The 14758-nt window shown below is 51.4% G+C and overlaps 4 protein-coding genes across 4 annotated transcripts; 2 read left to right on the top strand and 2 right to left on the bottom strand.

Annotated features, from left to right (window-relative positions):
• Window positions 1-102: 102 nt before the first annotated feature.
• N0V96_010962 (uncharacterized protein) lies at window positions 103-4226 on the bottom strand (the record flags this gene model as incomplete). Its single annotated transcript, XM_065759110.1, has 2 exons — window positions 103-2326; window positions 3694-4226. 2 exons carry the CDS (start codon window positions 4224-4226, stop codon window positions 103-105), a joined length of 2757 nt encoding a protein of 918 aa, XP_065612208.1.
• Window positions 4227-9121: 4895 nt separating this feature from the next.
• On the bottom strand, window positions 9122-10900 carry N0V96_010961 (uncharacterized protein; the record flags this gene model as incomplete). Its single annotated transcript, XM_053195743.1, has 1 exon — window positions 9122-10900. The coding sequence occupies one exon, from the start codon at window positions 10898-10900 to the stop codon at window positions 9122-9124; it is 1779 nt and encodes a 592-aa protein (XP_053046778.1).
• A 486-nt stretch (window positions 10901-11386) lies between these two features.
• On the top strand, window positions 11387-11920 carry DERI1_2 (D-erythrulose-4-phosphate isomerase 1; the record flags this gene model as incomplete). The annotated part of the gene is made up of 2 exons (XM_053195744.2): window positions 11387-11434; window positions 11489-11920. 2 exons carry the CDS (start codon window positions 11387-11389, stop codon window positions 11918-11920), a joined length of 480 nt encoding a protein of 159 aa, XP_053046779.1.
• A 1024-nt stretch (window positions 11921-12944) lies between these two features.
• N0V96_010959 (uncharacterized protein) lies at window positions 12945-13721 on the top strand (the record flags this gene model as incomplete). Its single annotated transcript, XM_053195745.2, has 1 exon — window positions 12945-13721. One exon carries the CDS (start codon window positions 12945-12947, stop codon window positions 13719-13721), a length of 777 nt encoding a protein of 258 aa, XP_053046780.2.
• Between the last annotated feature and the right edge of the window lie 1037 nt (window positions 13722-14758).

Raw genomic sequence — 14758 nt, 5'->3', positions numbered from 1 at the left:
ACAGATTTTGAACCATACCATCCAATGGGGGCGTATTACAATCCTCGGTACTCTCAATGGGACATAGATGTGTAATCAACTCTATCAATCGAAACCTAGCGCCTAGAAAGTTCCCACGACAGTAGCACTACGCGCCGTCGAGGCAAGCTTCAATATGACCTCTTCTCCCATCCACTTCGTCGCGCTACCGTCGACAGTGACATTCTTAAGTTGGCTCCCTTTCGGAACCCGCAGCTTGACCCAAACTTCAGCTGGAGGCGCCTTACTAAAACCTAGAACCGTCGTAATGGTACCCGTCTTCTCGTCCAACTGCATATCGAGGTCGACCGATCCCCATTTGGTCGGGGCCCTCTGCACTCCGACCTTACCCTTGCTAAGCCATTTCCTCGGAACACCTCGCCCGACTAGCAAAACATCCTTGTCGGGGTGATCGAACAACAATGCTGCCCTAAGCAAGACAGGGACCGTAAACTGCGAAGGCTGGCAGTATGTGCTGGAACCACCTCCAGTTCCGGCAACTTCAGCCGCAAGCCATAAGCCCCTGTTATAAACATGATACCGATGAGAGTACAAGAAGAGGACGAACTCATCAAGGCGGTCCTGGAGAAGCAACGAAAGGGCGTAGCCATATGAAATGAAGCCCAAGATGTCGCGAGTTTCGGCCCTAAGGGGCGTCACGTTGGCAACAACTCCCACGCTGGTAATGCCGTAGGCGCGCATGGAGTCAATTATCATGTCGGTATGGTTTGATGAGAGCACTGATGCTTGAAGCAGTTCCGAGTACACGCGGTGCGGCCACCACTGAGATGATGCATCTCCCTTTTCTGCCAAGTCCTCGAGAACATGGGTTGTCTCATTCGGCAGGACAGGAACGTAAGCAGGTGTGAAGTTCCTCTGAATCCATTGGTCCAATTTGAGGGATGTCTGGTTAATTAGCTGTTCAGCGCGAGTGTTCCAGTCGTTGGCATGGTCAGCAAACGTCTCAATTTTGCTAAGATCCTTCAGACCGCGAGCCGCGAACGCCGCATTGTTCCAGTACGGTTTCTCAAACCGCCATGCATCGTTTCTCAGTGCAGCATCAGATTCGCTCCAGCCAGAAATGAGGCCGTAGTATGGATCATCTTCAGGGAGCTTCAAGTTCTCGTCTTGGCGCGTTGTGAGCATGTTGGCCCAGGCGAGGATCTTCGTCTTGTACTTTTCCGGGAGCGCGGTGTCTCCCGTGTACTGCACATAGCGTGCGATCAAAGAAAGTGACATGCCGAATTGGGGCACGGCAGGCCCACGCATCTTGATGGCTCCGTTGTCGTAGACATACCAGTCCATGTAGTTCTCAAGGATGGCCTTGGCTTGGGCGAATCGTCCCCAAGCCAAGTTGGCCGTGAGCGACATGGTCATGATGTCTTGGAAGCCGTCGTACTCTGAGCCACCGTAGTCGCGTTCGAAGGCACCGTACCGTGGAGTGACACCTCCAGCGCGACCAACAAGCTCTACAGCAAAGGCATGTTTTCCCATATCCGACCAACTCTCGTCTGGAAGAGTCAAAGATATTTCGTCCTTGACGTGCGAGTCCCAGTAGTCCGCAAACCGCATCAGAGCAGGGTAAAAGTCATCGGCGGGAGGATGCGCCTTCAAAGGCAGGAACTGCTTGTAATCCAGAGCGTACTTCTGTGCACGCAGGACTCCGCCCTTGACATACTTGATAGAGAACCAAATGTGAACGATATCGGGATCTGGAGAGTCGACATCGGCGAATGTAGTGATATCAACCCAGTCGGTTGTGTCAACGAGGCCCCGGTAAATCTTTCGAGAAGCAGGCATCCATCCGTTGAGCAAGCCATCGAAAGTGTAATTGGAGTGAGTTCCGTCTGCAGCCTCTAACATGTCATTCCAGGGTGCGTAGTTCTTTGTCATGGACTGCCAATCCAGGGCCATCGTATCGTTAGCCTGGACGTTTCCGAGATATACATCCCACGGCAGGAAGGACAGGTCGATGACATCGCGAACATGCTCCTCAATAGGCTCGCCATCTTGGAGAAGACGCTCTGCCAACACGTCATTCTGCTTGAGATTGACGTCGTTTGCAGGGTCCAGGCCAAAGTATGCGTCCACTGTTCGGTTGATAGACACAGATTCGTCTGTGGAGGCTTCAACGTATCGCTTAATCTCTCTGCGTGTTCCAGAGGCAGACACCAGGAGGAGCGGACCGTCGAATCGAGTGATGTCTTCGTATGCTGTCCATGTTTCTCCCTTGTAAGTGAAGGTGTCGATGGATGTTAGCCCATCAACGGTCGTTTCTTGTCGAGGATTCAAGTGATCCGCGGTCGTGCTATCGGGAAACCCAGTGTAGTCATTGCTAGAGAGTCGTGACACTTCATGGTACGGTTTCGGGTGTTTGACAGGACCCCTACCGGCGAGAGATGTGAGAATGAAGGAAAAAAAAACGAGTGACTTGATAAAAGAGTGGCGAGGCATGATTGCAATTCTTTTTGCCCCAAAGACAATGACAATCCCTGGCAAAGCCTGGCCTTCGTTTCGGCCACCATCGCGACTTGGGGTCTTCAATGATTTATACGGCTGCAGTCAGTAATTGCTATTGAAAGCTGGGACTATCATGTGTGTCTCCTACGCGAGCACTGAGTCAGGCAAATGAGCTAGAAAACGTTAATTGGCGCCATGCCGCATTACCGGGGAGAAATCACATCTCCTACACTTTTTTGTGAGGAAACGAACCAAAATCTCTCTATAATTAAGTTGAAGGAAATGAGGCATGGGGTTTCGAGAACTCTCTTATATTGGATAAGGCTTTACTTTGTGCGGGCTAGCCTGTGTAAGAAGGTGTAAGCTTATTTGCTCGCGAACCATTACTTCAGCCAAATGCGCGCGGTCCGGTGCCCATTCCAAACGCTATTTCCGACTTCTGAACTTGCCTGAGCTTCGATATTCTCACTCCGAACACGACTTTATGTAGTCAGTGGATGTTTCCTTGATTCCGTGCAGAAGATAATAATGCTCTTTTCCGCAAGTTCCGGCGAAGATTGAGAAGGGGCTCAGATATTAGAGTTGACAGGGATACCCGTGGACTCAGACAGTGTGACCGCTGTCTAGTGCAGAAACAACCCCTTTGGTGGAGTTATTGACTCTGTTGCAGTCAGCTCACAGCAGTGGGATGGCGGACGGGCCTTTCATCTTCGGGATCTGCATGTTTTCTGCATTTGCGGAATAAGTATTTAAATCATTAGGGTCCGACAATCGGCATCGGTGGGATATGGATAGAGATTCGACAATCATGTTTTGGAAGTGAATTTCAATTAGTTTGAGCGTTGGAGTCACCAACTGGCTCTAAAGCAGTGTTGACTCGACGCTTGGGAACTTCAAGTTGGTCCCGAAGTTCTAGAAGCCCAGACTTGAATAGTGAGCTCTCTTGAGACACAAGCCGAGGCCCTTGAACTATTTACCACACTACGGCAGCACCACGGTCTTGACTTATAATTTGGGCTCTTGTGCTCGTTCAGCACGAGATGCTGATTTATTAAGCTGGGGTTCCCAACCCTACCATTGTTGAGAACGACGATCTAAGATCTCATAGCGGTTGTTCGTAATTCACTCATGGGCTAGAAATAGTCATCTCAAAACTCTGAATTCGTGGTATACAGTGCGTCTAGCAACTCTACATCTTTTTGTCGTTAATTATACATCCAAGGACAGCCGCTTCCGTCCATACTTTCGAATCCTGTTCCCTCCTGAAGCCAATCTTGCCCCAGAAACATACAATCATTACCATTTTGGTCCAGTGATAGCTGCTCGTGGAAGCCAATATCAGCCGGCATATCAAACACAGACTTCGTAGCAGGCTGCTGGCCCTTTTTCAAATCCATAAACTCCCCAAGCTCCTCCAGCGGAGAAAAGTCAACATCGTGAAACCCAGATACCCCTGGTCGAATCGCACGCCCAGAGCTCATGCTGTTCTCAACCTCTTGCGCCGCCCTATTTGTCTCTGCGGCTCTCTTCTCGGCCTCTTTTGCGGACCTCCACTTCTCAATCAAGCTCTCCAGCTCGGTGCTAGCTTTCTGGGCCACGGGATATGACTTTCCGAGCTCGGATAAGGCCTCAGTAGAACTCTGGAGAAGAACTTCGTGGTTTCCTGGTTGTTCTGCACGAAGGTTGAGGAGATGAATGCTACCCGCAATGAAGATGAAGTGTACGATCGACGGCGGCATCTGTCGCATGTTGAAAGACCGTCTGTAGGTCGTTGCGAGCTTTGTGATGTTTGCTGCTGCTGTAGCGCATGCGTGTGTGGAGTTAAGCGCCGAAGAGCTCATGTTGTCAACGTCGAGAAATTTTGAAGACAATCGGAGGAATGGCCGGTGGAGTAGAATTAGAGCAAAGTAGAAGTTCATTCTGCGTGGTTTTTTTAGCTCCTGCTCTCAAGGCTGGACTGTTACGATCACAGGAAGTCTGTATATACGTACTGCAAGATGAATACATGGGGCTGTGCCAGAATATTTGAATCACTGGACCATGTCAAGCTTTTAGGGAGATCGTGATGCCACTGCCATAAGGCTCTGTGAAGCTGAGATGCTTTCAATCTCATCTCACTCGTCGATGAGTGACGCCGCTGACGGTGGATACTGATCAGTATCTTGGAACACAGCACCGAGAGCGTTGAGGTGTGATGTAGAAGTGATGTGGTCGATTCAGTGTCTTCTTTCCCGATGCCTTTGAACTGTCGTTCAGGTATGGGATTGGTGATATCCCACTCCATAAAGGAGTTTGGCCGTCCACAATAAGCGCTGAAGAGGCTGATTACAATTGATTGTTAGTCACCCGACTCACTGCTGGGAATGATCAGGTCTAGGTTAGTGCACTTACTTGTCTTCGATGTGACAGCCCCAGAAGACTCTTTTTCTGAGTTCAGCCATCTCCTGACTCATCTTGCCAGACGCAACCACTTTGGAACAGTCCAGGTGTAGGCCTAGCTTACTCGCCATTCTGAACGCAATGCCTGTAGCAAAGAAACATATTAGAAGCTGAAATTACTTTTGTGGCTTGAAAAGACTCTTACCGCTGTACATCCAACCAAGAGAGTTGTCTTTCATCGCCCCGTATCGAGAACCAAGTATTAAAGCCGCCTGGACAGTGGAAATGGTCGGGTGGTCCATCTCTAGATCAAACATTGAGCGCGCTCGCTTCGCAAAAGTCTCTCCAGCAACACTGCCGGTAGAAGTAGAGTACCGCACGACTCCCTTGTCAAGACTGATCATCGATGCCAGAGCCATGATCGCGTATAGCAGACATGGGGTATAATAGTTTCGATCGCCGCGGTGTCCTTCACTGTCATCCCAAATTTCCCGATGGCGGAGGAATAAAGCACGATCAACGACAAGGAGATGAGATGATTGCCATTTCCAGAAAAGGTCTAGCAAATGCGACACAATTGGCTCTGGCTCGGGAAAGCATTCGAGAGCACCGCGAGCTTGTCTACTCGTATCGTCCTCAAAAGAAGAGTCTTCCCCGCGTGGGCTCCTTGATCGGGACTGGTTCTCGGAGTACGGGAATAGGGTCGCAGAGCCAAGAAATTGGTCAAAGTCTCGCATACTATCGGGTGTCCCAATCTCTTCCATGACGGGAGGGAAGCCCTCGGAGTCGCAGTCAAAGTCTGGCCTGCTGGGGCCTGAGAAGGAGATCGATCGGATGCCATTGTGTGTGATGTCGTCGGTCTTCGGTCTGTTTTGCACCGAGAAGGACACAGATCTTGAGTGTGAGGCGGGGTGAAGCTCCTGTTGCGATGTCATAGCCCAATTGTTTTGTCCTCCCTCTGGAGGAGAGATCGATATCGTCATATTTTGAGTCCCCGGACTTGAAGAGCTGGCAGGGCTTGGGAAGGCACGTATCCTCGCATCCTGATAGTTGTCTACAGTCCGTCGTGCCTGTTCCATCAGACAATCCGAATCTTCATCCGTCTTATGCCGCGTGATCGGGAGCTCTGGGTTTTTGGAGACGTTCTTGACAAACTCCTCTAGTGCCTGCATTCGCCGTTGCAGTGCCTTGGTCTCGTTCGGTTGTCGTTGACTGCGCTTATCCTCGCCATAGCGGACCTCACACTTTTCGTTCTTGTTTCGACATGAGGTGCAGGACCGGTCCATTCGGTCCCCCGAGCTCAAAATCTGAGAGATGTCGCATCGTCTCTTGTCTTTCTTGCATCGTACGCATGCGAAGCTTGCACGGCTCGCGTGTCGGTCTCGGGTCATAACTGTAGGTATCGAAGGTTAAGCTGCAGTTGTTTTCTTTCTTCCTTCTTCTGTCAGTGTGTGGGATGTGTGAGCAAGTAGTAGAGAAAACTAAACGATTTGAATCTCGTGGGGGGAGGGCGGTCACGATGAACAGCAAGGTAAGGTACGTGGGGGAATAATGGGCCCAGAAAAAAAGTGCAACACACGACAGCTAACTTTGTTTTGTTGGTCACGATCTGCTATTCTAAGATCAGAAACGGCGGGCATAAAAGGCCCCGGCATTACCCATCTCGGATTAGGACCCTTCGTCCCAGCACAAATCGCAACACACCCCCCTAGGTAAGGATGATGGTAAGCGTGGCTAAGTGCCCGTGTCATTGGAGAAGGTCAGCCAATTGTCGTCAACCAACAGCATTGGCACTGCAATGAGGTACGTGGAAGGCGAGAGCTATTTCTCGGCAGCTACCACGACGGCACGAACACCGGACACCAGACGCCGGGCAGTCCGGTTAATCGTAGGATGAGGGGGAGGCAAACGGCAAACGTTGACAGACTCCCAGGGGTTCGACTTGTAAGACATCCTTGTGGAGTGTTTGGCTCTTTCAGTTCCCGTCTTGTCAGTTGTTGGGCCTGGTTGATATGTACGCATGGGCTTGTCATGACTCCGATCTCGGCATGATCGTGCGTACAGATTTCATTATCGAGGGAATCGAATCCGAGATGCGTGTATCAGTCTATCCCAACTCCCGGTGTCAGCATTGAACTATCCGTTTGCAAAAACTCACGGTGAGCAGGACGTCGTTAGGCCCATTCATAGGAGCCTCAAGTCCCCAAAAAAACCTTGCCCCCGCGAACCCCCAGACTCCGCAAGTTGGACCCCCTTGAACTCAAAAAGGATTGACCCGGCCAACCCGCCACTGAGATCACGTCTGTGCCCCAGACCTCGGATTGCCCAAACAGGCAATCCGGCGCATACGATTTCCCCGGGACCCTCAAGGGCCCCCATAGTTCCGGGTCTAGTCTCATCCAACAACAAAACATCCGCGACGTTGAGGTTGGTAAGTCCCAGTTTTCCTTCCAATATCCAAAAGTCTGGACCTCAGGAGATCAAGGCCGCATGACCACATCAAGGAACAAGCCAAGAGCTGAAGCTTCCCGGTAAGCTCGAACAGCTCAAAGCCTCGAACAGCAACCCAAGAGATCCGGCCGCTGGAACACTTATGCGGGGCAGGCCCCGCAAGATGTGTTCATGTGTACAGCTTTTCCTCCCGGGGGTCAGAGAGACGGACGGTGGGAGTGTGTCATAACTAATACGAAGCCTGCGGAAATGTGGCAATCATTCACGTTCCCACGGTTTCCCCCCTGCCGGAAGAATGCCCCGGATGTGAGCCGCAGCCAATGCGAACGGTGCGGAGACGTGGCAAAACTTTTCCGCAATCCTGGGGAAAGGGGCATTTCTGATGTTACGTCTTTTTGAGAAAGTCGAGCCGCTGACACTTAGAACCCCGGTTTCCATGCCTGCCCTAGGGAAATTGGCGTGTGTTCGGGAGCGGAGCCTCCACCGAGCCGAGTTCCCGAACCGAAGTCATCTGGTCAACACGAACGAGGGCAGTGCCATCGTGAGTTCGTCAGTAGGCAGGTTAGGCCTTGGTCCAGTGAGAACGCAACTACAAGCAGATTCATACAAACTTGCCTCGAGATTACACAGGTGTATCGTTAGTGATACAAGTGATGAACAAACCGCACTGAACGTTTGCTGAACCAAAGGGAGTTATGCTATGTGGGATTTGCATTTATGAGCCTGATGCTGATAAAGTGATCTAGTCAAAAGGTGACTCTGCCAAAGAGCCTAGAGGCTGTGGTGAGGGCTCTCGAATAAGGATCAAGTTACCTAAAGCCTGCGCGGCTGTTGAGTGAGAAATCTTTTCTAAAATAGAGTGCTTGTGAACTTACTGAACAGCTTTCAGCTACAGCAGACTTCCAGCTTGGCTAGTGGTCCCCTGTTACCTCTATTGGTCAATCTGATCTGCTACAAGGACATGACAGCTTGACAGTTTAATGGCATATGCTGCTTCCCTGTCTTTCCCGGCAGTTCGGGTGCCCTCAGGAACGGTCACTCTGGTCCCGACAGCGCGGATGGTCGCCGGCAGATGAGAGAGCTAAGCTCCTGGGCAAGGCCTTAGTCTACCATGTGTGAAGTGCTTGCATCTCGCTGGAACCCCTGGCATCTTTGATCCATTGACGAATCAAGCGTCGGGATGGGATAGTCAACTTGGGATGATGCTGTCATAACAGCCTCCCGAGGCCGGTTGTGGATCATGGTCTCATGAGTGACAGGCTCAGCCCCGATCGCTGCAGCTTGCTACTTCGATCAGAGCTGGCTTTGGCAAGTTGGAGTGTTGTTGTGGCCTTGGATTTGAGGCTGTTGACTGGCAACTCTCATCGCGTCCGTAGATGGTGTATGGCGCGTCTATTCGCTTGTCCCGTACCAACATAAGGTGCAAGAACCAGCTTGTAGAGCTCCGTACTTACTCAAATAGTCGAGAAGCCCAGAGTGATGATATCGTCATAGTTGATCATCGAATTATGAGATCGTCAAGAGATGCTAAGTCGTTATGAGGTAGACTGTCAGTGGTATATCGAATCAACTCGTGTTTGAGAATGGTAACTTGGTAGACTAAGCTAGAGTGAGTATGTAGATGAGGCTTCACGATGATAAAGTTGTCAGTATTTTGACAAAATTGCCGAGCTTTCATGAAGAGGCCTATGATGAAGATTCTCAGAGTTGCCGCAAAAGAAGAAGCGAAACTGAAAATGAATATTTTTGGTAAATTCAAATCTAACGCTAAATTATGTGTGAAAGTGAAGGTACAGAAAGATGAGCTCCAAGCTCAAGCCATGCCGGATTGCAAGCCCTTGATGGCAACCATTGCACCCCAGGCACCAGGGTCGGGGTGGAACGACGTATCCTTCCCAGACGCCGCTACATACGTCGCACGACCAAGCTTAGCCTTTGTCTTCCTGGTGTACTCGGCCCCCTCGACTGCTGCCTCGACAGCGCCCTCGAAACCCTTGCTGCGAATCGCGTCAACAAAGGGGATCAAGACATCCAGGATTGTCCGATCTCCGATCTTGGCGGGTGTGTAGTGACTCAAGTGCTCAAGAGCAGACGTCAGTGCCAGTGTCCAGAGAGGCAGGATTCCTTGTGACTTTGCCAGCGATGCGTTCTCTTCGACAGAGTTGCTGAGCGAGACGAAGAAGATGCCAAGGATACCACCAAGCGTGCCACCCATCTTGCTCTCAACAATGTCCTCCAGCTCGTGAAGAACTGAGACGATGGATCCCTCGGCTGCGATGCCCTTGTTGTCTAGAGCATCAAGGAGATGCGACGCGCCCGTCTTGAGGGTTTCACCGCAGTCACCGTCACCCATCACCATGTCCCACTTTGTCAGGTCGGGCTCAGCTTCGATGACTGCCTGGCAAGCCATGTTCAGCATCGACTTGAGCGTTGCCGGGTCCATCCTGACGTCGCGGTCTGCCTCGATCTTCTTTGGCTCTTCAGGAGGCGACTGTACGAACTGGAGTTTCCTGTCGCGGCGGACAGCTTGAGCACCAGCCATCGACTCCCAGTGTGTGTTGGTCTTGAGGTCGGCGAATTGGAAAATTTGCTCTGCTGAGAAACTGCACTTCTTTGATGCCGCCGTGATGTTCATCAAGGAGATTGAGAATGCAGGTGCGTTGAGAGAGGTTTCGAGAGGGCCGGAGTACACTCTCGCCGGTCTGATGTTCCACTTGGTGTCAAGCTGCTCGAGAAGCTCGTCGACGAGAGCGCCCATTTCCAGGTAGGAGATGCCTCCGAAGTTGCTGACGAGGAGGATTGTCTCGTCGTCATTGTTGAACTTGACATAAGCTCGGTCGTGATCCTCTTGGTCTAGGCAGTACCGCAGCAGCTGGTCAATCAGGTCCTCTGCAGAGGGTGCTGGTGAGACCTTGCTGTAGCCGGGCTCATTGTGAGGTCCGGTTCCAACCTCCACTTCGTCGGCGCCAAGACGAGCGTGCTCTGTGCGCCCCGGAACGTGGCAGTGGTCCATGGTGGCCGCGATGGACACAATCTCGGATTCAACAGAAACACCAAGCTTGTGGATGTCGTCGAGAGTGCCGGCCTTGACGCCAGCTGCTCCGCTAATGACTTTGAGAACACCAATCTGCCCGGCAAGACCTCTGCGTCCTACCAGGCTACCACCTGCCTTTCCGACAGATACATCGTCACCGCAGATGATCATGCGGCAGTTGTGCCCACGACTCCGTGCCTTTTCGGCTGCGAGGCCAAAGTGGAGGCAGTCGCCGGTGTAGTTGGTAATGACGAGGATGGTGCCGACGTCTGAGGGCACACGCTCAATAGCAGACTGAATTTGCTTTGCAGATGGGCTGGCAAAAATGTCTCCGGATACGGAGGCCGCCAGCATGTTGTTGCCGACATAACCTGCCCACGCGGGCTCGTGGCCGGAGCCACCGCCAGAGATGATGCTGATTTTGGACTTGTCGTATGTGGAGTCAAAGACCACACGGTTTGACTGGTCCAACCCAAGTGAAGGGTTGTATGAGATGAACCCTCTGAGAGACTTGTCAACAAGTCCCTCTGAGGAGGTGAAGATGTGGCGGTCGGACATGGCTTGTGATGGTGCTTCTATCTCTACCTGTGTGTAGGGGTATTGGATGTCGATGAAGCTCTCGTTACAAATTGTAAAACTGAACAATACAAGCTCCCTCTGTTGTTATATTCGATTTGGTTCTGATCATTCTTGCAGATAGACCCATCCTGACGCTGGACAGTCGATATCATATGTGGTGTGGTCGGTTGATGGTGTGCGATTTTCCGGGGACCCAGTAAATCGGCCGTAGGTGCGTCTCGACCCCGGATTTCCGCAGCGGAAGATCGGCTAGGGGGGTGAGCAATGCGCGACAGATCACACCTACACCGATGCACATGGCGGTCTTGACGCTTTATAAGTATCGCAAGCTGTGTTTACTACGGCCTTCGGTACTTACTTTTGTTGCTCATCTCCTTACACCTGAAAATTTAAAGAAACCTCCGTCTCAGACCCGTCATCCAGAACCCAGCTTCAGCACCATACATCATATAAGAACAATTCAAGATGGGCAGCAACCCCGTTTCCAAATACCGCATTGTCGTTGGATGCGACGTAAGCCAACAAATGTGCCTCACTTCTCTTGAAATCAGACTGACACCTGAACAGGAGGCTGGCATCAAGTACAAGGACACAATCAAGGCAGACTTTGAAAAGGACGCCCGCGTTGAGTTCGTCGAGGATGTCGGCAGCCACGACGGCGCAGACAAGACGGCATACCCTCACAGAGCCGCGGCCGCCGCTCAAATGGTAGCCGACGGCAAGGCCGACCGCGCGCTGCTGATTTGCGGCACGGGACTCGGCATGGCCATCGCCGCCAACAAGATTAAGGGCATTCGCGCTGTAACGGCACACGACAGCTTCAGCGTCGAACGTTCAATTCTGAGCAACGATGCGCAGGTGCTGTGTATGGGTGAGAGAGTCATTGGTTTGGAACTGGCAAGACGGCTAGCGAAGGACTGGCTTGGATACACATTCGACCCTACGAGCAACAGTGCGGAAAAGGTTCACGTCATCAAGAGTTTGGAGGCTACGGCATGAAGCCGATATGCGGTTGCATTCCATTTCAATAACGATTAATAAAAGCGTTCATTCTTTCTCCAAGTATCCACCCTAGACCGCGGCCTTCGCAATGACATGCTGAGCTCTCAAGTGAATCTGCCATCTCATGCCTTGCGCCTTCATGGCACACATCTCAAGTCGTTGAAACTTTCCAACAACATCATTTTTCATTCAGGCTTCGTAGGACGATATGAAACATTGATTGATTCCCCATGGACGTCTTGGCGAATGATGTTCGGGGCTACATGCAGAACCCGGTAGACTCACCAGTCAGCAGATTCAGGGCCCGATGAGTAGCGACAAGTTCGGGGCCGGTGTGCAACCCTACTCAATGATGGAAGTACTTAAGAAAGTAAAACCCCCCAACTTCCTGTCTCTGCATTCCCTCACTCATCCTGTTCATTCTTATAAGCGTGACCAGTGAAGCGAAGTCAAGCTCGTGATGAGCTTGATTCAGTAGCCTTGGGGCCGGAGCTGCCGTAGCTGCCGTAAGTCGATAGCTACGAATGAGCTAGTTGGTTCTTCACATGATATCCATCATTTTATGGTTCCAATCTCCTGACGACTCATACATTCCCACTTCCTAATTCTCATTCTTTTCAATCTCGCTCAAACTCTGCGTCGACATTTAAGCTCACCTGATATTGGTGGGGCAAGATTTAGGTGAGCTGGGTCAGCTTTCCCAGCGAAACCCAGCTACACCTGTTGCCAATGAAAAACGGAGAAATTGCATTCTCTCTGAATCATTGATTAAGAACTTCGTCGCTGATGATGCCATCGGACAACCGGGAAGTTTGACGACATGACGAGGAAGATTGCGGCAAAGATGGGTCGAGTGGCCGGCCGCAAGCCCCTCTAGGCGGGGTACAGTCCCGATTTTCCGCACTATTTGAAGTGCGTCACCCAGACGCTTCGTTCTTCAGATGCAACTCAACCCGTGAAGCAACAGGTCAACGAGAAGCCGCCCAGCAGACATTGCCCAGAGAAGTTCCATGCCCTCGAGATGACGACATCACCGAATCGAAGGCTCATCGGCCTTTCAACCAAGATGTATTTCCCGCTCCAACGCACACTCGACTTCATCGCCACAGTTCAGACACAATTAGCCGCTCTGTCTCCAACGTCTCTAGAGAACGTCGATATCTTCATCATTCCCGATTTTATTTCCATCCATCCCGTCAGTGAAGCCCTCAAAAAATCAGCTGTACCAATCCGGTTGGGTGCACAAGACTGCCACTGGGATGACTTTGGGGCCTTTACGGGCGAGGTCAGCCCGGCTGTCCTACGCGAGACGGGGGTCTCAATCGTCGAGGTCGGGCACGCGGAGAGAAGGAGAATCTTTGGTGAGACCGACGAGGTCGTGGCCAAGAAAGCCGCAGCGGCGAGCAGGAATGGAATGGCGCCTTTGATCTGCATCGGCGAAAAGACAAAAGGAGACCTGAGCATCGCCCTGAGAGAGTGCCAAATCCAGATCAACCAGTCCCTGGCAGACGTGCCTGAGTCCGCGGAAGTCATCATTGCGTATGAGCCAGTATGGGCGATTGGCGCAAGCGAACCAGCCAGCGAGGGCCACGTTATTGAGGTTGTCAAGGGGATTAGAGCCTTTGAGAGCGTTAAGAGGAGAACGGGTACGACTAGAGTCATATACGGCGGCAGTGCTGGGCCGGGCTTGTTCGAGAAGCTGGGTGAGGCTGTCGACGGCCTATTTCTTGGGCGGTTTGGGCACGATGTGCCAAGGTTCCTCACCACCGTATCAGAAGTGGCTTCTTTCCAGGCTTAGACTCAATTATCTCAAAAGCTAGACATACGGTAGACATAGCGAAATCTCATTCTAGTCATTTTTACACACAGTGAACTTGATACCAATTTTTTCCTTTGGGCGGCAAGCCAAATGTTGTACTGGATTCTTGCATCGCTTACAGCTCCGCAGATTCTCTCCGCGCTTCCGAACCTCCAAGCGCCCCTAGAAGCCCCTCGTTTTTCGATGGCCAGACATTGCCGACGTTAGGCAAGGCCCGAAGAGTGTCCAGATTGTGATTTCCGGTTTCAATAACCACCCCAGAGAAGATTGCATGATCAAATCTCTTTACTACTTTGGTTCTCTCATCTTCCGTTAACTTGTTGATGAGAGCCTCTCTATCCTCATCCTGTGGCACGAGCGAGTGTCAGCGCTTCAGGGCACAGATTGTAGCGTTCAATAATGCGAGAAACACACCTTGCTGCTGCCAAACTCGACGATGAACTTCTCACCCATGGCATAGATAATAAACGTGAGTAAGAGTGCGAGAGGGTATGCTTGCATTGGTCCAAAGTGATACCGAGATGCGTTTGGAGACTACTACTTATGTTGTTGGAGTGAAGTTGAGTTGCCCAGTGGCATGCCAGAAGCGCCCGTGACTTCGCGCCCGTAACTAGGTGCAACAATCACCTTCCTAAAAGGGATTCACAGTATCGACATGCCTTTCAGTGTGCATTCTTGTAGTGAAGTACTCCAACTCCCATGCTCACTCTCAAAATCCGTTCAAATCCCATAACTTTCCACAATCAATCGAGCGCAAGAGATATCCAGAGGTCAGGTTAGCAGATGTCCTCTTTTCACTTCTGGGACTTGATTCCCCAGTCCACCAGTCGCTTAGCTCTGCGTGAATGGGCGTGTGGGTTTCTCAGCACAGGTACTATCCCTTCGAAGCAAGACTTGCTCAGCAGTTCTAGCAATGCATCTGATCACTGCTACATCAACTAAAGCGTTCACTTCTCAACTCGCGCTGGTCTACTTTCGTTCTTTTCGGCCACGTGGGTTTTGAACGGCCCCCAAGA

This window comes from Colletotrichum fioriniae, assembly GCF_027942845.1.
Source record: "Colletotrichum fioriniae strain IMI 355084 chromosome Unknown scaffold_16, whole genome shotgun sequence".
NCBI lineage: Eukaryota > Fungi > Ascomycota > Sordariomycetes > Glomerellales > Glomerellaceae > Colletotrichum > Colletotrichum fioriniae.
This window is presented reverse-complemented; position numbering and strand designations above follow the sequence as displayed.